The sequence below is a fragment of the Megalobrama amblycephala genome, linkage group LG18 (assembly GCF_018812025.1).
Source record: "Megalobrama amblycephala isolate DHTTF-2021 linkage group LG18, ASM1881202v1, whole genome shotgun sequence".
Classification (NCBI taxonomy): domain Eukaryota; kingdom Metazoa; phylum Chordata; class Actinopteri; order Cypriniformes; family Xenocyprididae; genus Megalobrama; species Megalobrama amblycephala.
In genome coordinates this window covers 20743821-20768514 of record NC_063061.1, presented here as the reverse complement: position 1 = coordinate 20768514, position 24694 = coordinate 20743821, and the positions used below count along the sequence as shown (strand labels likewise).

Below are 24694 nucleotides of genomic sequence, written 5' to 3'. Positions count from 1 at the left end.
CACTTATTGAAAACCAGTCTGACTATTTATTTCATTCAAAACTTCTTAATAAGGTGTTGATGTTTTATTAAAAATAATAAAGTTTGAAGTCACCGTTATGGAGGTAAGCGCTTGCTTTAGTTGTGCTCCTGACCCTTGATGTTTCACCTTTAGTTGTTCAATTGTTGTAACTAGGTATTTGTTCCACTCTCCTGCATTGTGGTTGGTGCAAGGATTTTATTTACTTTGGTGAAGAAGTTAGAGATTACGATTGGTAAACTCTTTGTTTGTGAGTGTAATACATATATATATATATATATATATATATATATATATATATGCAATTTATTTTTACATTTTGCTTTGGATAGGCTATATATCTAATCCCAGCATAATTTTGGATAAATGTGCAACCCTGTAACCCTCTTTGGTGTAGTTTTGTTTAAGCCCTGAAGGCATTTTTAGAGTTGTTTTTTCTGAGTGACATACAAAAAGTAAAGACTCGTAACTCCAAAACTATAGCAAGGAGAGTCAAAAGGTTGGTATCGTTTGAAATAATACATTTTTACACTTAAAAAAAAAAACTATAAATTTGGACATTCTCATGCTGAGAAAAGAGCTATTAAAAGGCAAAAAAAAAAAAAGTGTTTTTAAGGGAAACTTTACATATCTTTCTAATTTGACTTGCAATATCTCATTAAAGAAATAAGGTAGGGGGATAATTTATAATTTTGTTGATGTTCCTCTACATGTGAGCTGCATCTGATTCAAATTTTGTGGTGATAGCATACAGTAATCAAAAGACACAGCATTTGGAACCAAGGTAGCCTTTTTGTTTAGTCCTTGACACCCCCTCATAGGCATTTTTAAAATCTTACCTTCATGAGGAATGTCTTGTGATAGAAGGAAATCAGTGGTGTAGTCGGGTGATTTGCACACATATGGCGTATACTTACTTTTTGCTCAGGGCTGTTTGCGTATTAAGACTTCTGAGGATCAGTATTTGCATATACCCACTTGTTTTTTGCTTGAAAGTCCATAAAATATTGTCCTGTTAGCTTCCCCTTTAACTGTGTGTCCAATGCTGTTGTGTAAACCCATGATTCTTTGTTGTAATTGGTGCATGAGCACTTTTGTCATTCTACCTTTTCCCGCTCATCATCGGCTAAAAATACAGGCTTGACAGTGAGCCTACATCATGCGTTCGGAGCTTTCATAAGCACTAAGTTCCCGTACAAACTGAAAAGACCATCAGCGCAACTGAAGCCTTGTTTATTTAATGCATTAGTGGTGCGGGAATCATAAACATACTATACGCTCCAAAAGTTTGATAAGATTTCCATAGTAGTACACCACTTATTTTTTTAGGACTACACCACTGAAGGGAATATGCAGATTTTGGACTCATTCAATCGGGACCATCCACTGTAATTATGTACCATTTTCTACGATCTATGCATGTTTCATGAAGTTATACATGAAAATGCCATGTGAAAGCTGCATCTGATTTTAGTTAGTGTTTGTGCTATTAATAGGAAAGGTTTGTTTAAATAGGTAAAAATGAGGAAAAGAAGATGTCAGGATCACTATTTTAATGTTTTCATTCCTTTGGTTCTACTACTATCCTTAAGACCCATCAAACAACCACAGCTTCCCTTTCAAAGTTTCAAACTTTAACCAACTTTATTGACAAGATTTAGTACCATTGTTACGCAAAACTTCAAATAAAACAAAACCATCATCTTACATTTATCAATCATATTCAGATCAAAATATCACATTCATGTCAAAAATTAGTGTAACGAGAATATTGTACTGTACTGTACGTTATAATTTTCCATCACTCTGACACTGAAAATCAAGCTATATTCATTGTTAGTATTTTATAAACCCCTTCACTGATTTAATAGGTCCATTAAACAACACAGAAAAACTATCTAGATCATTGATTTATAAAAGTCAAGAGATTATTGTATAATTTCATGCTTGAATATGTATTGAGCCCACAAGTGTATTTATTGGAAACTGCAAAACATAGTCCTCCTCCATCAAGGTTTGATCTTACGATAGTCTCTCAAATGCATGGTGGCGTTGCTGGGAAGTCCGAGTCTGATCAGCTCCTCTTGCAACTGAAAATATATGAGCTTTATGACAAACCTATCATGTGATGATATGTTATTCAGTCTTATCATTATCATTCATTAATATTTATTTTTATATGAAGTGTATATAGGAAGTTATATGTACCAATCAATTAAATGAAGTATAAAAAACGTTTATGTAAAAAAAAAAAAATCTATTTTCATTGCTGTAGGTTAATGAATGATTGTGACTGCTGAGTTACTTACCTGTAAAATCACAAGCTCTTCAATCTGAGACTCTGACAAATTTTCTAGACTTGTAACTTCTATTCGCATTCCCATCACTGATCAATAATAAAATAAATAAATAAACGGTCAGGTGTCATAATTCATACACTTATAGACTACAGTTTAACAATTTACATTATGTTTTGAAATTATTGATAACAGAAAAAAAAGATCACATATCTACACAAACATACCATACTCATCTGAAAAGGTTTGATATGTTGATCATCAGGTTCACCAAAAAGCAAACAGAAGACTAGCATTAGCATGTTACACTTTTGAAACATACTTTCTATTCTTTATATTTTACAGAATTTACATCCATATTTTTGTGTGTAATAGCTTAATGTTTCTTTTATTTCATTACAAAAGGTATATTTGCTCACCACTGTAACAGAAGAAAGGTAAACTGGCTAAGCAGCTCTCATCTGTCCATTGGCCAAAGTATTTTAAAGACACAGCTGTGCAGTGTTGAGCTCCCCGCTCTCCTGGGACATTTGCACCATTATCTGGTTGTGCAACATCACCTTGAGTGTATGGCAGCCAATATGTGAAGGAAGAGCTGCTCTGATCTGACCACAGTCTGTTTCTGTGCAGACCAATCCATACAGTATATCCATAATAATAACTATAAGAATAATAATAACGTGTGAGGCTCAGTATCTGTTGACGTTCTGTCTCATTTCTCACACTGGCCAGATCAGTGTACTTCTCTCTGCAGTAGCTCTGAGCTCCAGTCCAGGTCTTACTCATATATATCAAAACATACTTCTGAGAAGTGTTTTCTCTACCTAAGATAAAAATATAAAATTAAAATTAAGTCTGTTCATTTTTTACTTTGTCAACCATATATTAAATGCACACATTTACATCTACAATCCATTTACATATATATTTTTTTATATTAGAATATGGTATACTTGGGTTTTGATCCTACTAAGCCAAGACATGTTCCAGAGATCTTACAACAATACTGACTTTCAGTGAAAGAAAACTAAATATGTACATTTAAAAAAGAAATGTTCAGTTGTAATGTCTTACCATCATAGCAGACAAATGTGTAATAGTTGTCACATGACGAATCATACCAGTTTCCATTATAATCCATGTAAACACACAGTTCATTCCCAGCATTGTTGTTTGGTTCATGATACCAGTTCCTGAAATCTCTCTCTCCTTCCTGATAGAAATCATTATCCTCCAATGACCATCTCCAGCTGTTCACATCATCATACTGTCCAATCCAGGCTGAACCATTGTAACTCCCATTAACTGTGTTGATCAGACTGTTCATTTCCTCCATGTTATCAATGGTGGCCAGATCAGTGTAATTCTGTCTGCAGAATCTCTGAGCTTCAGTCCAGGTCTTGGATTCATTCACAAAGTGATACTGACGTGATGATGCTAATGATGCAAATGATGATGCAAATATTTTGATCAACTATATATATATATATATATATATATATTTTTTTTTTTTTTTTTTTTTTTTTGTGATATTCTAATATATATTTTCATTTGTTACTTTGTCTCTGTGTTTAAAAAGGGTCATTATTATTGGAGATCTACTCACCACTGTAGCAAATGAAAGGAAATGCAGTATTACAGTTTTCATCTGTCCAGTTCCCAGAGTCACTGAATGACACTGCAGTGCAGTATTCACTGTTTCCAGCATTATCTGGCTGTCCTGTCCTCCAGTTACTGAATGAAGAGTTGCTCTGATCTGACCAAGATCTGGTTCTGTACAGTCCAATCCAAACTGTGTAATAATATGAAATTAATAACCGAACCCTGTAGTTTTCATTCTCATTCCTGATACTGACGAGGTCTGTGTGATGTTCTCTGCAGTAACTCTGAGCTTCAGTCCAGGTTTTGTACTGGTAAACAAACACATAACTTGTACTAGCATTCGCTCTTCCTGTGGGGAAACAATTTAAATGTGTGATATATCATGGAATCATAAAAATTTTGTTCTAATTAGAAAGTCCATTAGCAGTTCTCACCATCATAGCAAACAAAGGGAAGTGTATAGGAGCAAGAGATTTCACTCCATGTTCCCTGGTAATTTGACATGTACACACACAGACTCCGTCCACCTGAGTTCACTGGTGTCTGGACATACCAGCTTTTAAATCCTCCCTCTAATGCTGCATTCTCCAGAGACCATCTCCAGCTGTTCAGATCATCATACAGTCCAATCCAAGCTGAGCCATAGTAAGTGCCACGTACTGTTTTAATGAGCCTCTTCATTTCCTCCATGTTATCAATGGTGGCCAGATCAGTGTAATTCTGTCTGCAGAATCTCTGAGCATCAGTCCAGGTCTTAGACTCATTCACAAAGTGATACTGACGGGTGCATGAAGATTGTGTGCAGGTTCCTGTGAATTGTTTTACAGCACAGAAAAAAAAATATTACTTGTACTAGCATTCACTCTTCCTAAAATATTACCTGTTCATTGTCAATTAAGTCACACTTGCTCACACTTGATATTTCACTTATGATTGGATTAGTTTAACAATTAGTGTTGTAAGAAAAAAACATCCATCCATAATAAAAGTAATCCATACGGATCCAGGGGGTTAATAAAGGCCTTATGAAGCAAGCGATGGGTTTTTGTAAGAAAAATATCCATATTTAAAACTTTATTAACTATAATAACTAGTTCCCGGTGGAAGACTATCCTCTGACCCAACGCATGACATAATAACTAATGTTGAAGCACAGAGGATAGAGCAAAACAAAACACTGGTGCAGGTGAAGGAATGGTGCAAGAGGCTGTTGATCAGAAGATCCAGGCTGATGATGATGAACGGACGGCTGCAGACAGAACACGGATCAGGAATATCAGGTAGGTACTCGGGTAAGTAAACAGGTTTGATGAGCTTGTCAATGACGAGACCAGATACTGAAATGAAGGGATCGGTGGCAGATAAAGGGTGAGTTGATGAGGGAGTGCAGGTGCAGGGAATCAGTGTTCAGGTGATGATCTGCATTAGGTGTGGTGATGGCTGACTGAGTGCAGGTGGGGACCAGGATGGATGCTGAGAAAAGTAGTGCTGATGGGTGCTGAGCTTGTGACTGTGACACCGATGTTATACATCACGTCAGGGTTTACTCATTTGGTGCAAGTTGACTTGCGCAGTATGCGTACGGTCGTCCGCTGGAAGTTATATGGATATTTTTCTTACAAAAATGCATTACTTTGCTTCAGAAGGCTTTTATTAACCCCCTGGAGCCTTATGGATTACTTTTATTATGGATGCTTTTTTTTTTTGCTTCAAAATCTCTCCCCCCATTCACAACCATTATAAAGCCTGGAGGAGCAAGGATATTTTTAAATATATATCTGTGTTTGTCTGGAAAAAAAAGGCTTGAGGGTGAGTAAATCATGGGATCATTTTCCTTTTTGGGTGAACTATCTCTTTAAATACTACAGCTAAATTATTTTCCTGTCAAGATTGCATACCAAATAGAATAGATTTTAAATTTAATAAATTATTTAAAAACCATAACATAAAAACATAGATATAGTTGAACTCAATGTAATTTAGTATGAGCAACTTTTAAAAAAAGAAAGAAAACAAAATTGTTGTGTTTGAGGCATAGACTGTAAAAAAAGGCCATCATTAAGGTGATTAGTCACTTTCGTGAAGTTTCTTTTATCTCTGTTTTTTAATTATTATTTGGTAACACTTTACAATACTGGTGCACTAATATGCATTAAATAATGCTTAACTAATGCACAGATAATCATGTTTTAATGTATGACTCATGAAGAACTAAACCATTAATTAATGATTACTGCATCAGCAACTAATAAAGAGTCTATATGATTAATAGATTAAGTAATATATGGATTGCTATTAATTAAATGAGTCATAATGTTTTAGTTCCTTAATAACATATTTTATTAACTAATAGTGTAAGTTAATGTGTTAATTACCACAATGGTTTGAAGCCATGAATTTCAACTTCAAATTGTCTGCTTTAATTAATCATTAGCTAATGATTTGCAAATCATTCTGTTATGACTTGTTGAGGCACATGACTATTAGCTAATTGTTAAGTAATATGTCATTATGGTTTTGACATCTACACTAAGCCATGGAATTCAATTTCCAACCATCTACAACCGTGATTCCACTGTACCAGATGAACTGCTGCATCCAGAACCTTGTTGTTCATGGCACAGGAATGTGTCTGGTTGCGCTTGAGGTCAAGGATTCAAAGGCAGAACACTGAGATCATGTGGCTGGGCACTGCTATTTCGTAACACTGTGTCTATACCGGAAAAAGAGAATAGAACCCATTATAATCAGTGATAGTGATGCTACACTGAATGCGGCATGATGCAACACAACACAACAAAACGTCACTTCTGTTATGAAGGACAAATGGACTTGCAATGGTCTGTCATGTCCAGTGTAGACAGCTGTTGCAGCATGACTCGATAATGGTCGCATCCAGTTCAAACACAGTGCAACATCAATCTGTTGTTCAGATTCTGGTGTGCTGATATTTGTGTGCAGCCCAACTTACTCATCCTTCAAACACATTCTCTGTCATTACATTCACTGCATGTGCAACTGTCAAAACCCATTATTGACATATTATTTAACAATTAGTTAATAGTCATGTGCCTCAACAAGTAAAGCCATAACATGATACATTTTCACATCAATTAGTTAATGATTCATTAAAGCAGACAACTGAAAGTTGAAGAATGTGGCTTCAACCTATTGCGGTAGTTAACACACTAATTTACACTTTTAGTTAATAAAATATGTCATTAAGAAATTAAAACATTATGGCACATTTAATTAATGCTGTGTTCCGGGCAGGTTTTTGAGCCCGTAAGTCACGACTTCAAATCACCACTCATGACTTTGTAGCATTCCAGGCAAGTCACGCCAAACTGCCTGAGTGTAAACAAACCAGCATGGCGGGCCGTATGGGGCTTATGCTCATTTACAATCATTTCTATCACCAAAGGTGCTTACTCGAGGGTGCTTACTCTTGCTTATTTGAGGGAAATGGAGGAGGAAAAATGGCGTATAAGGCAAAAGAAGCTGTTATACCTTTTACTTTACGTTATTTAACCGTGCACTTGCATAAACAGCGCATCCGTAGGGGCTGCCATTGTTGTTTCGCGGGCTATGTGACGTCAGAGCGCGGAACTGGGAGTACATCAATCTAGTACAAGTTCATGGGATTGACTGTTGTTCCAGTGCACTTTCACTGGTAGAAGGTTGGAAAAACACGGGTTACGGGTTGCCTGGAATGTGGCATAATAACCATTCATATATTACTTAATCTATTATATAGACTCTTTATTAGCTGCTGATGCAGTAATCATTAATTAATGGTTTAGTTCTTCATGAGTCATACATTAAAACATGATTATCTGTGCATTAGTTAAGCATGAATTAATGCATATTAGTGCACCAGTATTGTAAAGTGTTACCTATTATTTAAACACTAACATGTTAAGGGTTTTTAGTGATTAGAGTTTTCAACAATAAATTTCACAATGTAATTTGAATCTACATATTTATAGGCCTGGTGCCTTAAGTTTAGGGCTTCAACTAACGCAGACTGTAAGGACGAGCCTTTATGCAAAAATGTAAATGCTCGCATGAATTTTTAACATTTACAGATACGGATATACCGTAGAATGAACGTTTTGCACTGAGGACGCACATGCATCTGTCAAAGCCCCTGACTGGGCAAGCCATTATGCTAATGCATTAGCTTGAAGCGTATAATAAAGAATTCTCGTGTTTTGATCAGTTTTTATCACGTACCTTTCCCGCAGCTGCTAAATCTGTTTCCTTAACTATTTTTAGATGCATTTTGTCCATAGAAATTCATTATTCAGTGCTGTAATTTAAGCGACTGGTGGACGTCTTTCGTGCATGGTGGTCAGACCCGACTAATCGATGATGAGAATCATTGTCGATGATTTTCATTATCGATTATTATTGATTTTGTTGAATAGTTGTTGCAGCCCTATAGTTTAAACTCGTTCTCACTCCTACCAAATAATGGCATCCAAAAAAGCAAATGAACTTACTGCTGTAGCAGAGGAAAGGCATGCTGGATACACAGATCTCATCTGTCCATCGGCCTGAATATCTGAATGATACTGCAGTGCAGTGCTGATATCCATATTCATAAGCTTGACCATTTCCATTATCTGGTTGTGACTGTGACCCCGGAATTTGCGGCCTCCAGTTTTGATAACCAGTAGTCTGATTGTTTGACCAAACCCTGTTTCTGTACAGTCCGATCCAGACTCCATATCCACCTGATACCCCAAGGATCATCTGGTTCTCAGTCTGATTTCTCACATTGGCGAGATCTGTGTAATGCTCTCTGCAGTATCTACGAGCCTCTGACCAGGTTTTCCCATCATATATTCTGATGTAACTCTGTGTGGCAGTCTCTCTGCCTGAGATTACAACAAATATAGGCACATTAAGTTCTTACTGAACAAAAAAAAAACTCATTTAAATTAATATCTAAAATGAAATGTCCTTACCATCATAACAAACGAATGTCAGAGTGTTGTCACATGATATATCATACCATTTTCCATCATAACTCATGTAAACACACAGCTGATTCCCCCCATCATTGTTGGGTTCATGATACCAATTCCTGAAATCTCTCTCTCCTTCCTGATAGAAATCATTGTCCTCCAATGACCATCTCCAGCTGTTCACATCATCATACAGTCCAATCCAGGCTGAGCCGCTGTAACTCCCATTAACTGTGTTGATCAGACTGTTCATTTCCTCCATGTTATCAATGGTGGCCAGATCAGTGTAATTCTGTCTGCAGAATCTCTGAGCTTCAGTCCAGGTCTTTGATTCATTCACAAAATGATACTGGTGAGATGATGCTAATGCAATAGAAGAAACAAATGATTTTAAATTTAATTGAAAAATGAGCATGTATTTCAGGATATCTGTTTTGTCTTCATCTTGCTTCAATGACAGCAGCTCTCAAACTTAAAGGGATAGTTCACCCAAAAATGAAAATGATCCCATGATTTACTCACCCTCAAGCCATCCTAGGTGTATATGACAATCTTCTTTCAGATGAACACAATAAGAGATATATTTAAAAATATCCTTAGTCCTCCAAGGTTTGTTTTTTCAATTAAATTAAATTTAAAATAATTTGTTTCCTCTATTGCATTAGCATGGGATCATTTTCGTTTTTGGGTGAACTATCCTTTTAATGAACTTCTCATGTTTTGTTTGTTTGTTTGCTTGTTTTTTACAAAATAAACAATTTGAGATGAGATCTAAAAGCATGTGTTTTAATAAAAGAACATCTGACAAACTGAATGTCTGTGCTTTCTTGCAATTTATTTGAATGCACTGATAAAATATGATAGATTTCATGGATTACTATCCAAGCTAGAAAAAGTGTTAAAAGGATTCTTCAAAAATGAAATATTCTGTCATGATTTACTGACCCTCATGTCGTTCCAAAACTGTATAGCATTCTTTCTTCTGTGGAACACAAAAAAAGATCGAGAAATGTCTGTGTTGTTATTGTCCATGCAATAGAAGTCAACATGGACCAAATCTCTTTACCAGCATTCTTCAAAATATCTTCTTTTGTCTTCCACAGAAGAAAGAAATGCATACATCTTTGGAATGACACAAGGGTAAGTAAATTATGACAGAATATTAATGGAAGAACTTATATCTTTAAGATCTACTCACCATTGTGACAAAAGAAAGGAAATGCATAATTGCAGTTTTCATCTGCCCATTTCCCAGAATCACTAAATGAGACTACAGTGCAGGATCCTGCAGTATCTGGTTGCCATGTGCTCCAGTAACTAAATGAAGAGTTGCTCTGATCTGACCAAGATCTGGTTCTGTACAGTCCAATCCAAACGGCATAATAATAATAATTCCGTAATAAATACTGGATCTTCTGGTTTTCAGTCTCATTCCTGATACTGACGAGGTCTGTGTGATGTTCTCTGCAGTAACTCTGAGCTTCAGTCCAGTTTTTGTACTGGTAAATTAAAACATAAGTAGCACTGGCATTTTGTCTTCCTGAAAAAGATATTATTATCATATTAAGTTGAGAGAAAATTTGGTTTGGTTGTTTTTAATTTTTTGTTCATTGTCTTAGAAATTTTAAATGTACAGCTTACCATCATAGCAGACAGAAAGATAAAATGTATTGGAGCAGCTTGTTGTATACCATACCCCACTGTTCATATACACACACAGACTTTGTGCTGCAGAATTTCCTGGTCCTGGGTTATACCAGTTCCTGAAGTCTTTCCCTCCCACATTGAAGAAATCACTGTCTTCTAGAGTCCATTTCCAACTGTTCAGATCATCATAGAGTCCAATCCAGGCCAAATCAATGGAATCATCATTCACTGTGTCCATCAACTGAACAGTCTGTTGTTCATTTTCAGTAGTGGCCAGATCAGTGTATTTATCTCTACAGTATCTCTGAGCTTCTGCCCAAGTCTTGGATTCATTCACAAAGACATAATGAGGGACACACAGTGTGAGGGTAAAGAAACCTGTTGAAGACACAAAAGTTAAGTCTAGATCACATGATACTTGCGGGTGCACTGCAGACACCGTCATGCATAAAGACAGTGGCGTGCAGTGGTGTTCTGAAATCACCTTTCCTTTTAATTACACTTTTAAAATGTTTGGGAACTAATTGTTGCAGTTTTTGCATGTGGAATTCTCGCCCAATCTCGCCTTATACAAAACTGCTGCTCAACAGTCTGTGGTTGTCATTGTCTGCTTCTACTTTTCATGATGGGCCATACATTTACAGTAAGAGACAGATCTGGACTGCAGGCAGACAGTTAAGCACATCCACTCTATGGTGTAGAGTGTCTAGAAACCATTCCGTTTTAGCATGTGCAGAATGAGGCCTGGCACTGTCTTGCTTTACACGAAAGATTTCATTTTGATGGCAGTATAATTCTCTGTACAATGCCAGTATAAGTCTCCACATCAACGGTACCTTCACACATGATGTCTGATGACGTTACACGTTTTTTAATCAATAAAGTTGGATTTCTTCAAGAGTGAGTGTTGCACCTTTTCCAATTTACACCATGTTTTGCCATGGCTTTAGAATTGGATGGAATTTTCTTTTGGATCACCATTTGATTGAGGTATACGTCCCAGATGACAGTACACAACAAAGAATCAAATGTGGCTTGGCTATGGCACACCATGGAATATGTTAACTTTTGGTTTACATGGTTAAAATTTGGTACATACATGGAAAAACACATGTATAGTCATGCGCATCAGGTTTGTGGCAGTTCACACATCAACAACGCTATTGGTTGCTTTCTTTCTTTCTTTTTTCTTTTTTATCTTTTATTGGTATATTACTAAAATGTGACTGGCAGCTATTTAAATACAGATATTTCTGTTATTTCAGTTATTGCCCTCTCTGCTCTCTCTTTACAACAACAGCCTTTGTCCAAAACAAACAAGTTAAAAGTGTTAAAAGATTTATTAATATTAAGTCAATTTTTAAGTATTATATGTCTAAAATAGCCTGTTAAAGTAGTCTTCATTTTGAATAAGGAAAGCAATGTAGTTTTCTAGTATGTTTTCTTCACATAACATTCATGCTACTGTACTTCATGTCTTGGGTGGTAGAAACACAGAATGTGTGTAGTGTTGATTTAAAATATTAGGCTTATGTACTAATTATAAGTTCTACTAATGTATTTCTTTTTTTTTTTTTTTTTACAGATTGTGAGTGAGAAAGACTGGTGAGACATACTAAAAGTAATTATTGTAAATTAAACTTTTCCTGCTGGTGTCACTGTTGGACAGTGTTATATGAAAATAACAATTGATTTATACACTTTTTAATGTCATATTTTGTAATGTTTGCGTTGTTTTATTTTTGTAATATGGATGATTTTCTCATCCAATTTTTTAAGGAGGCACTGCCACCCTTGCTTCCTCAGAGAAAACGCCCTTATGCTGATAGTAACGCCACTGTGTGACTCTCAAAACATCATGTTGCCTATACATTCAAAAGAACAAAAGGTCACTCAATACAGTGTATAGACACATAAAAAAATCAAAAGTAAATCTTTTTCTATAACATATGAAAACATCCAGATGAGGTCAAAACTCTTCAGTTTTTTCAATTCCTCCCTTGGCTCCCTTGGTTTTGTTTATAAATCTGACTGTCATGTCTGTTTTGGGTTTAGTTCACTTTTATAATTTTATGTTTTGTTTGTAATTTCTCACAGTCATACTTACTGTTTTTCATGTACTTCCCTTGCTCCTCATGTTATTCTGGGCTGCGTTCAGCCCTGAAAAAATGTTGCAAAACGTTTTTTTAAATGGAAATGGTAGTGCGTTGAACACCCTGTTCTGATGACACAAGAGTTGCATATGGCAGCTGAGAAGGCCATTCTTTGTGTTCTTTTTGAAGAACTGATGCTATATATTTACTATAAAACTCTTACGACAAACTTGTCTTCTAATATCTTCAGTTGTTGCGTACACCGAGCTGCAGCAGACACATTTGTAAACGACTTTACTTGGACCCCTTTCTTGTTAATTTTATTATTTATGAGTAACATTAAACAGTCTGTGTAAATAAACATTCATGCTATAGATTCTATAGCTTCTGTTCCACCTTTGCATTTTAAGGATGGCTTTTGTGAATGACAAAATGTTATTAGTAACAGTCTATAAAGTATTCTGATTGATTTAAGTAATTGGTTAAAGACAATAAAAGGTAATCATAAAAATTGCACTTATGTAGGTAAAAATGAAAATGCCTCTGGAAATTAATTGCAAGAAAAGTTAATTTCTGACACCTTATAAAGTTACTGTTAGTGTTACTTTTAATTACTTATTTAACACTGATGCCTCCCATTGATGTATGTTAATCTGTTGCACCACAGTGGAGTTCTGAAGGTCAGACACATTTTATCTAACCATCTTACTGGTGTGTCAGCGTTTATTTTGTAATAAACCACATAGCTTGTCATTAATTAGTTAAGATATGCTGTGATTTGAAATTTAAACATGGATTTTTATTCTTATTTTACATGTAGACAGACATTTCATGGAACATTATGAATATTTGCCTCAAAAGTCATGGAAATGTATTAGTAGAAATGTGTACAAACCCTGATATAACTTCAATCCACACAGACAGTGGGGTCCAAATGTCGGCATTCAAAATATAATTTAAACTGGAAATCAAATTCTAAATTTTTTAAACAAAGAAAATCATTATAAATTTCTAGATCCATAATCAAATGAGCACATTTATGAAACGAGTATATGAAAAGGTCAGATTCTTGCTACTATTGAAAAAAAAAAAAGAAAAGAAAAGTTTTGCAGTGGTTGACTTTTGGACCCCCTCCTCTCACATACATTTTTTTTTAAATAGCCATGCAGATAAAAATAATTAAAAAGTTCCATACCTGAGAAGAATAGTACCAGTGAAAACATGGCTGTGGAGAAAAAATATACATGTGTAATTGAAAAAATCATTTATTCATTTGTTCAAGACTTCAAGTCGCGTCTTGCTCGCCAGTTTCTGTTTGATTTTATTGCAGATCTCTTTATATATACAGCAACATCCAAAACGTGGGTGTGACTATTTTCTTTTAAATCACTAAACCTGCTAGGTGGCCTAAATAACTTACCAGTATGGCTTTGTTTAACAGAAATAGATAGGAAGTATATGTAAACAACTTATCTTCAATGAACCAGTTGGACTACCTTTTTATTAAAAGTTAAATGTGAAAGACATGCTGTAAACTGAAGAATATGAATGATTTTTTCTGTTCAGCAGCTTTCCATTCAACTTCTACACATACAAAAAAAGTTCTTTAGAACCACACTGTCCTAAAAAACCTTTTTATGGTAATGTATTTATCTGTAACTGTCAAAAAATCATTTCAAAGCCACCTCGGAAACACTTTACAATAAGGTTCTTTAGTTAAACATTAGTTGATGTATTAACTAACATGAGCTAACCATGAGCAATACATTTCTTATTGTATTTACTAATCATCATTAACGTTGGTTAATGAAAATCCAGTTGTTCATTGTTTGTTCATGTTAGTTCACAGTGCATCAACTAATGTTACAATGATTTTAATAATGTATTAGTAAATGTTGAAATTAACATTAAAAAGATTAATAAATGCTGTGTAAGTGCAGTTCATTATTAGTTCATGTTAACTAATGTTGTTAACTAATGTTAACCTTATTGTAAAGTGTTACCGCCACCTCATTATCCAACACTCTCTCAACAGTTACTTCAAATACTGTATCTATAAATACTTTTCTATTTCAATTGTTTTGACTGGTCAGTAAATACTTAATGGTGATTGTACTGAACAATGATACATGATAAATGATCGTTGTGGTTAAATGTTTTTACATAATGCAGAACCAGATGAACAAGTTTCCATAGGGTTTAAAAAAAATCTTGTGTGCTCACATTTTACTGGCTATTGTATGAAAACTGAAAGCAAGGAGCACACAACAGAATATAGAAAACCTTCGGTTATATCTCTGTTCATAATCAAAACCACCTGCATGACATTTGCCTCCTCATGAATCTAAAAGACAAATCACTAACGTGTATACAATACTTTTAATCTAAAGAAAAAAAAAATCTAAATACATTCACAATATTGTGATTTGAATGGAAGTTTCTTCTCAACGTTTCAGTAATGGATGACATACTTCTACATTGCCAAATGACTAGTCTGTGTTTTTATGAATCAATTTATGTAGCTACACACTCATATGTACAATAGGACAACCAAAGTTTTTGAGTTGTTAGTTGTCAGAGCAGTCTGACAAATGTTTTCTAACAAATTAAATAGGTGAAATATCTTAGCTGATGCTCTAAGATAATAAGTTCATCATCAAACATTCTTGACACCAGGGCTTGACATTAACTCCCGCCAAATGCGGGTGGATGTCAGCAGTGGTGTGTAATGCAGACAGTCACTACTACAAGCCACTTTGGTGGGTTGAATTTAAAGACTATACATTTTTCAGTTGAAGTCTTTTTAAAAGGCATCTGAAATAATATACTAAGTGCAATAATGTTGTCAAAATATCAATTTTCGATACATATCAATACTGAAATATCTGAAAAGCTTCCAATACTCATTTTACGCAGAAAAGATACAAGATACCAGCTGCGCGCTCCAACCTGGTCTCATGGAAAGATGTACATGTGGGATCGTTTTTGCAAGTTGTAAGATTGTTGTAAGATCTTCTTTTAGGGATAAAAGAAGATTGTAACTGTTGCTCTCGCTCTTCTTTTTCTTGGGCTGACTTCTCCTTGCTCTGTCTCTTTTCTTGGGCACTCTCTGGCCCTCTCTCTCTCTCTCTCTCTCTCTGTCTCTCTCTGTCTTTCTTTTCACTCTCTCACTCTCTCTCTCTCTAATTATCTCTTAGGTAACTTTTTACATACATGCTGGGTACAATTAATGGTATATGATTTTATCATCTCATACATATGTTTTTAACTATTTTAAGTGTAACCATAACCAGATATTTTCATTAAACTCTTTCATTACAAATGATGTGCTAACAAGTTTTGATTTAGTATTAAAGGTGCCCTAGAACTTCTTTTTAAAAGATGTAATATAAGTCTAAGGTGTCCCCTGAATGTGTCTGTGAAGTTTCAGCTCAAAATACCCCATAGATTTTTTTTAATTCATTTTTTTAACTGCCTATTTTGGGGCATCATTAACTATGCACCGATATATAGGTTGCTGCCCCTTTAATTCTCGTGCTCCCCCGCCCCCGGAGCTTGCGCTTGCCTAGAACAGCATAAACACAGTTTACACAGCTAATATAACCCTCAAAATGGATCTTTACAAGATGTTCGTCATGCATGCTGCATGCATATATCGGATCATCTGAGTATTGTATTTATTTGGATGTTTACATTTGGTTATGAATGAGTTTAAGGCTGTGCTCCGTGGCTAATGGGCTAATGCTACACTGTTGGAGAGATTTATAAAGAATGAAGTTGTGTTTATGAATTATACAGACTGCCAGTGTTTAAAAATGAAAATAGCGAAGGCTCTTGTCTCCGTGAATACAGTAAGAAACGATGGTAACTTTAACCACATTTAACAGTACATTAGCAACATGCTAACGAAACATTTAGAAAGACAATTCACAAATATCACTAAAAATATCATGATATCATGGATCATGTCAGTTATTATTGTTCTTGCTTGCTTACCTAGTCTGATGATTCAGCTGTGCACATCCAGACGTTCTGCCCTTGTCTAATGGCTTGAACATGGGCTGGCATATGCAAATATTGGGGGCGCACATATTAATGATCCCGACTGTTACGTAACAGTCGGTGTTATGTTGAGATTTGCCTGCTCTTCGGAGGTCTTTTAAACAAATGAGATTTATATAAGAAGGAGGAAACAATGGAGACAAACCAATATATTTCCATATACTGAACTCTTGTTATTCAACTATGCCAAGGTAAATTTAATATTTAATTCTAGGGCACCTTTAACATTAATGTGCTTCCTATTGCAATACAATATCGTCACACTATAGAAACGCTCTCCCACATATTTTGCTATTGCAACTGCGCTTATTTCCGTCTTTGGTATAAGTTTCAGTGGGTGGTAATAGACAAGAAATGTACTGTTTTCTGCCATTTTGCTGATAACGTTTCTTTAGTTATTCAGCGACCCCACAGCCTGAACCCCTGTAGGCGATCCACCCTTACATATCCCGTACATATCACTGCAGTTTCCAACAGAAATGAACACTAGAGGCAGTAAAACAGCAGTCACTTTTAATCATTTTCATACACAATTACAATTACAGGGTTAAATTATGGATTAATAAAGACTTGTTTTTACGTCGCTTTCTCATCTTGACAGCAAGTTGAAACATAAACCCACCTCCCCTCACTCACTCATTTCATTTGCTTCGGATGAATACTGTTGGTGTTACAGGGCTTGAATTCCGGCGTGGGATTGCACATATTGGGCATAATTTTACTAATTCCTGCAGATTTTGTGCTCACACCCAATGTGTGCATACATAAAGCCACCACTCAGTACTAAACTGAGTTCTTTTTCACTGCTTATTGCATTTAAACAGTCAAAAACAAAAAAAGTTTTGGCTAGTATTCACGTAAACACAGTCAGTTATGTTGAACATAAACATCAACAGCTGAGAAAGAAAACACGTGTAACAGTATAATGGATCCGTGCGTCAGGTCTTAAAGTGACAGCAGCCTAATATACCTGCTTCCAAATTATGAGATAATATTAAAAATATTTATATGACAGTTTTTCCCTGTCATATCAATGTCAAAATTGTGGCCATTGAAAATGCTGTGTGGCTAATAACTTTGGAAAACCACTAGCCAAAGTGGCTGGTGTGCAAAAAAATTAATGTCAAGCCCTGCTTGTCACACAACATTTTTTATTTTATTTTATTATTTTCTTTATTAAGGTCTGTCTAGGTAAACATGTTCACAGGTGTCGTTTCTATTTAAATGTAGATAACATAGGCGTATCGTTTACAAACATCATGATGTTAAAGGAATGTTGCCATTTCAAAACAAGTTGAGTTAGCATATGTGATAGTTTCGATTGTCAGATTTATCTGACAAACCTGACATACCTCTCAGTTTTAAAAACAAACAGAAGTCAAGAAATGGTCACAATGGAAATGATGCATTACGGCAGGTTTAAAAAACACAAATGTGCAGCTTGTATTTTTATTGAAGCTTTCCAATCATTTCATTCTTCCATTGTTTATTTGATTTGTGCACATAATTTTTTAGCAGTGTGACTGAACCTCTCATTGGAACACTTACACACTTGAAGAAACATGAATATATTAACTTGGCCTAAACAAAATTAGACTGTCAAAATTACACCTGTTGGAGTTTGGGTTCCTTGCCGCTGTTGCCTTTGGCTTGCTTAGTTGGGGACACTTGACATTTGACTTGACATTTGACATTCAACAGTATTCTTGACATTTATTCAACAGTGCTTTGATCTGCCTGCATTGACACTATTCTTGAAGAGCTGCTGTGCAGCAAAAATTATGTACCAGTTATCAATGTGAAGCTGCTTTGACACAATCTGCATTGTAAAAAGCGCTATATAAATAAAGGTGACTTGACTTGACTAAAGACTATTCTGAGTTCCTACTTCGTCTTGTTGTGCGTGCTGCCTACCAAACTCTTACATAAAGACACAGTAGTGTTAATATAATTAACTAAAACTATTAAAAACATTTTTGTTAACTGAACTAATGCTGGAATATTACATTAATATTATAAATATATTTCAGCCATGACAACTCTAGGAGCAAATTATTTCGACCAGCATTTATTGGCATGGGGAATGGAATATAAACTACATAAGCTTGATTTTGGCGGACGAGATATGCAATGCTGCTGCTGTTGAGCAAATACAAGAATTTCAGCATAGTCAAAATAACAAACATAAAGGTAAGCTGCTGCACAGATGCAGATTATCTTCAGTTTTGCGTTGGTTCAAATTCACATTAAGGTGATGGAAACAATTTGTTGGCATAAATAATCATGGTGTGTTGTGGTCGTTTGTGCATGTAAATAAGAAACATCTTACATTTATATTCAATTACATGTTGTTATCCCTTTACAGTTACTACTCTCATAAAATACTTGAATGACATGTTGATTTTTAAATCTAAATTTAACTTTAAACAACAGATATTTCAGCAAATTGAATATTTTTGCACTGAATATTAATTGTCTCCCTCTCTCCCGCGTTCCGTCCAGGACACTGGCGCTCATTCAGTAAAGTTTGAAGATTAACGCAGACTGTAAGGACGAGCCTTTATGCAAAAATGTAAATGCTTGCATGAATTTGTAACATTTACAGATGCGGATATACCCGTAAATGAACGTTTTGCGCTGAGGACGCACATGCATCTGCCATTACGCTAATGCATTAGCTTGAAGCTTAAAATAAAGAATTCTCGTGTTTTGATCAGTTTTGATCACGTACCTTTCCCACAGCTGTTCAATCTGTTTCCTTAACTATTTTAGATGCATTTTGTCCATAGAAATGGGTTATTCAGTGCTGTAATATGAGCGACTGGCGGACGTCTTCCGTGCACGGTGGGCAGACCCGACTAATCGATGATGAGAATCGTTATGATTTTCTTTATCGATTTTATCGAATAAATGTTGCAGCACTACTTCACTTCACCTCACTCCTACCAAATAATGGCATCCAAAAAAGCGAACTAACTTACTGCTGTAGCAGAGGAAAGGCATGCTGGATACACAGATCTCATCTGTCCATCGACCTGAATATCTGAATGATACTGCAGTGCAGTGCTGATATCCATATTCGTAAGCTTGATTATTTCCATTATCTGGATGTGCCTGTGACCAAGGAATTTGCGGTCTCCAGTTTTGATAACTGGTAGTCTGATTGTTTGACCAAACCCTGTTTCTGTACAGTCCGATCCAGACTCCCCCACCTACTCTCTCAAGGATTCTCTGGTTCTCAGTCTGATTTCTCACATTGGCGAGATCTGTGTAATGCTCTCTGCAGTATCTACGAGCCTCTGACCAGGTTTTCCCATCATATATTCTGATGTAACTCTGTGTGGCATTTTCTCTAGAGGATAGAGCAAAACAAATCATGGATAGTCTAAAACGATAATTTTTAAAGAGAAATTTTGGAAGATTTCGATAGAGGAGCTTAAATTTGTTCCACAGCCCTATTAGTTTGAACCGTGAGAGGCATCTAAGCTTACAATACTCCTACATCCTGTGTCATCGCATCAGCGGATTACTCATTTGGCATTCTGCGTACGGTCATCCGCTGGAAGCTAGTGATTTGAACTGATAAAGTTTTAAATATGGATATTTTCCTTACAAAAACACATCGCTTCACTTCAGAAGGCCTTTATTAACCCCCTGCAGTCGTATGGATTACTTTTTTTCCCTTTTTTTTGCCTTCAAAACATGGCCCCCCCATTCAAAAACATTACATACCTTGGAGGACTAAGGATATTTTTAAATATATCTCTGATTGTGTTCATCTGAAAGAAGATTGTCATATACACCTATGATGGCTTGAGGGTGAGTAAATCATGGGAGCATTTTTGGGTGAACTATCCCTTTAATGAACTTCTCATGTTTGTTTGTTTGTTTGTTTGTTTGTTTACAAAATAAATAATTTGAGATGATGCAAAAAGCATGTGTTTTCATAAAAGAACATTGACAATTGAATGTGTATGCTTTCTTGCAACTGATTTGAATGCACTGATAAAATATTATAGATTTCATGGATTACTATCCAAGCTAGAAAAGATGTTAAAAGGATTCTTCAAAAATGAAATATTCTGTCATGATTTACTGACCCTCATGTCGTTCCAAAACTGTATAGCATTCTTTCTTCTGTGTAACACAAAAAAACGATTGTGAAATGTCTGTGTTGTTATTGTCCATGCAATAGAAGTCAACATGGACCAAAACTCTTTAGTTACCAGCATTCTTCAAAAAAATTTATTTGGTCTTCCGGAGGAAAAAAGTAATGCATACAGCTTTGGAATGACACAAGGGTAAGTAAATTAAGACAGAATATTCATGGAAGAACTTATCTCTTTAAGATCTACTCACCATTGTGACAAAAGAAAGGAAATGCATAATTGCAGTTTTCATCTGCCCATTTCCCAGAATCACTAAATGAGACTACAGTGCAGGATCCTACAGTATCTGGTTGCCATGTGCTCCAGTAACTAAATGAAGAGTTGCTCCCATCTGACCAAGATCTGGTTCCAATCCAAACATTATAAGAATAATAATTCCGTAGTAAATACAGGATCTCCTGGTTTTCAGCCTCGTTCCTGATACTGACGAGGTCCGTCTCTGCAGTAACTCTGAGCTTCAGTCCAGGTTTTGTACTGGTAAATTAAAACATAAGTAGCACTGGCATTTTGTCTTCCTGAAAAAATATTATTATCATATTAATTTGAGAGAAAATTTGGTTTGGTTGTTTTCAATTTTTTGTTCATTGTCTTAGACATTTGAAATGTATAGCTTACCATCGTAGCAGACAGTAGGATAAAATGTATTGGAGCAGCTTGTTGTATACCATATCCCCATGTACATAAACACATACTCTGTGCTGCAGAATTGCCTGGTCCTGGGTTATACCAGTTCCTGAACTCTTTCCCACAATGAAGAAATCACTATCCTCTAGAGTCCATTTCCAACTGTTCAGATCATCATAGAGTCCAATCCAGGCCAAATCAATGGAATCATCATTCACTGTGTCCATCAACTGAACAGTCTGTTGTTCATTTTCAGTAGTGGCCAGATCAGAGTATTTATCTCTACAGTATCTCTGAGCTTCTGCCCAGGTCTTGGATTCATTCACAAAGACATAATGAGGGACACACAGTGTGAGGGTAAAGACACCTGTTGAAAACACAAAAGTTAGGTTGAGATCATATACTTGTGGGCCACTGCAGACACCTTCATGCATAATGGGTCAACTTCTAATAACAACAATAAATGCCTTTTAATGAAGTAAACAGTAGAAGATTGAAAGTGCACCATAAAAATATTTATCTACTTTTCTTAAAAGAGACCGAAGCGATGATATATATACAGCCTTCAAATGCGACCTCCGGAAGACCCAGCCCCTGAATTGGGACACAGCTATTGTGTCTTGTCAAGCTTTGTTAAAACCTAAACCGTTTTTTTTAGTTCATATGTATCATCTGTGATGCCATTTGTGCTTATGTTGACAAAATTTACTTTTAATAATAGAATAGAATAGAATAGAATAGAATAGAATAGAATAGAATAGAATAGAATAGAATAGAATAGAATATATGGTGCCTCGCTCACCTGAATCAATAGTTGGTGCATTGAGTGAAAATACAATATAATATAGAAAAATATAAATTCCACGTACTTCTCAAGTATGTATCATCACAAAAATATTTGAATGATCAATTCAGTTCCAACCCTGCTCCAACACACCTGTCTGTAATTATCAAGCAACCCTGAACACCTTGATTAGCTGGTTCAGGTGTGTTTGATTGGGGTTGGAGCTGAAATCTGCAGGATGGTAGCTGTCCAGGAGCAGGGTTGGACACCCCTGCCCTAATCGGACATGTTAAAGAAAAAAATATGAGATGCGAGGAATTTTGGCAATGCTTTTGTGTTCTCTCGCAAATGTTTGCATTCCCTCGAGAAACTAGCAAAACATTTGCATGTGAGCACAAAAGCATTGCCAAATATTTTTTCCTCCCATCTCTTTTTTTTCTTCATGTCCCTTTAGGGGCTCTGAACAGTTCAATGAATCCCTCCCTCTAAATAATACTACCTACCTCCTAAGTAGGCAAGCATTAACGAATAGTGATCATACATTTCAGGAAGGAGGAGCTGAGGAGCTACTTTTGTTCTTGTTAATTTTATCATGGATGAGTAACATTAAACAGTCTGTGTAAATAAACATTTATGCCATAGATGCAGCTTCTGTTCCACCTCTGCATTGTAAAGATGGCTTTTGTGAATGATAAAATGTTATTGGTAACAGTTGATACTGTATTCTGATTTAAGTAATTGGTTATATTTAAGTATTTGACATAAAAGACAACAAAAGGTAATCATTAAAAAATGCTCTTATGAAGGTAAAAAAATGCCCCTGGAAATTAATTGCAAGGGGCCCCTTAATGGAAAAGTTAATTTCTGACACCTTATAATGTTACCGTCAGTGTTACTGGACACTTTTATTTACTTATTTAACATTGATGCCTTCCATTGATGTATGTTAATCTGTTACTACACGGTGGAGTTCTGAAGGTCAGACACAGTATTTTATCAAACCATCTTACTGTATGTCAGCGTTATTTAAATAAATGTCTATTTTGTATTAAATAGTTAAGATATGCTGTGATTTGAAATTTAATTTTTTTGAATTTTATTCTTATTTTACATGTATACACAGACGTTTCATGGAATATTATGAACATTTGCCTCAAAAGTCATGGAAATTTATTGGTAGAAATGTGTACCACATTGATATAACTTTAATCCATACAGCATAGACAGTGGGGTCTGATTTGGAAATCAAATACTTAATATTTTAAAGAAAGAAAAAAGGATTAAATAAGGAAAATTCAAGATTCTGCACTACTTCTAGATCCATAATCAAAGAAGTACATTTTTGACAAGAGTATGTGAAAAGGTCAGATTCTTGCTACTATTGTAGAAAACAATTTAGCAAAAAATGCGAAAAAAAAAAAAAAAAACGGAATTAAAAAAAAAAAAAAAGTTCCATACCTGAGAATAGTACCAGTGAAAACATGGCTGTGGAGAAAAATTATGCAGGTGTAACTGAAAAAAATAATTTATACATTTGTTAAAAGTAATTAAGTGCCAGTTTTGTCAAACATTTGTTTACCGTTAGCATCTCAAGACTTCAAGTCGCGTGTCTTGCTCGCCAGTTTCTGTTTGATTTTATTGCAGCTCTCTTTATATATACAGCAACATCCAAAAAGTGGGTCTGACTATTTTCTTTTAAATCACTAAACCTGCTAGGTGGCCTAAATAAGCTACAAGTTTGGCTTTGTTTAACATAAATGTACAAAATATAGATAGGAAGTATATGTCAACACAACTTAACATCAACAAACCAGATGGACTATTTTATTAAAAGTTAAATGTGAGAGACATGCTGTAAACTGAAGAATACATTAATTAATTTGTCTGTTCAGCAGCTTTCCATTCAATTTCTACACTAGCTTTATATACAAAAACAATTTATTGATTTTTATGATTATTTAAATTCAACAAAAATGTGACTTTTTAAAGTTACTTTACACATACGTTCGATTTAGAACCATCCTAAACAACCTTTTTATGGTATTTTTTTTTTTTTTTTTGTAACTGTAAAAGAAGACACCTCATTATCCAATACTCTCTCAACAAGTACTTGAAATATCTATAAATGCTTTTCAATGGACTATATGCAAGGAGCGTTCTTTAGAACTTCCACAATAATATAAGGCCCTGTATACACTAGTGTGTTTTCATTTTTACAGTGTTTACTAGTGTAAACGGAGCCTAAGCCAGCTGGAAAACTTCAGGTGAAATGTCACCAGGCAGAGAAGACTGACCATTTTAAGGCATAGAGGCATCTTGTAGACGGGGCTCTAGCCTGAAAAATTGTATTTAGTACACTCTTGGGGAGGACCACAGGCTCCCGTCAAGAGGCCAAAGATGCAGTGCCCACAGCTCGGGATGTATC

The 24694-nt window shown here is 35.4% G+C and overlaps 1 protein-coding gene across 1 annotated transcript; it reads right to left on the bottom strand.

The window, feature by feature from the left end:
• Positions 1-1643: 1643 nt before the first annotated feature.
• Positions 1644-13938, bottom strand: LOC125252921 (macrophage mannose receptor 1-like). The gene is made up of 12 exons (XM_048166593.1): positions 13826-13938; positions 10532-10915; positions 10089-10430; positions 8891-9253; positions 8423-8800; positions 4352-4726; positions 3922-4266; positions 3390-3752; positions 2735-3139; positions 2543-2551; positions 2328-2404; positions 1644-2108 (listed from the first exon to the last, which is right to left on the bottom strand). Exons 1-12 carry the CDS (start codon positions 13893-13895, stop codon positions 2028-2030), a joined length of 3192 nt encoding a protein of 1063 aa, XP_048022550.1. The 5' UTR covers positions 13896-13938; the 3' UTR covers positions 1644-2027.
• Between the last annotated feature and the right edge of the window lie 10756 nt (positions 13939-24694).

Bases quoted from the DNA above. Each gene is read 5' to 3' on its own strand.
- LOC125252921 (XM_048166593.1), bottom strand. From the start codon at position 13,895: ATGATTTTTTCAATTACACATGTATATTTTTTCTCCACAGCCATGTTT. The intron at 10,916-13,825 runs GTATGGAACTTT...TGTCTTCAACAG, and splicing joins ACTGGTACTATTCTTCTCAG to GTTTCTTTACCCTCACACTG. The intron at 10,431-10,531 runs GTAAGCTGTACA...TATCTTTTTCAG, and splicing joins TCTTTCTGTCTGCTATGATG to GAAGACAAAATGCCAGTGCT.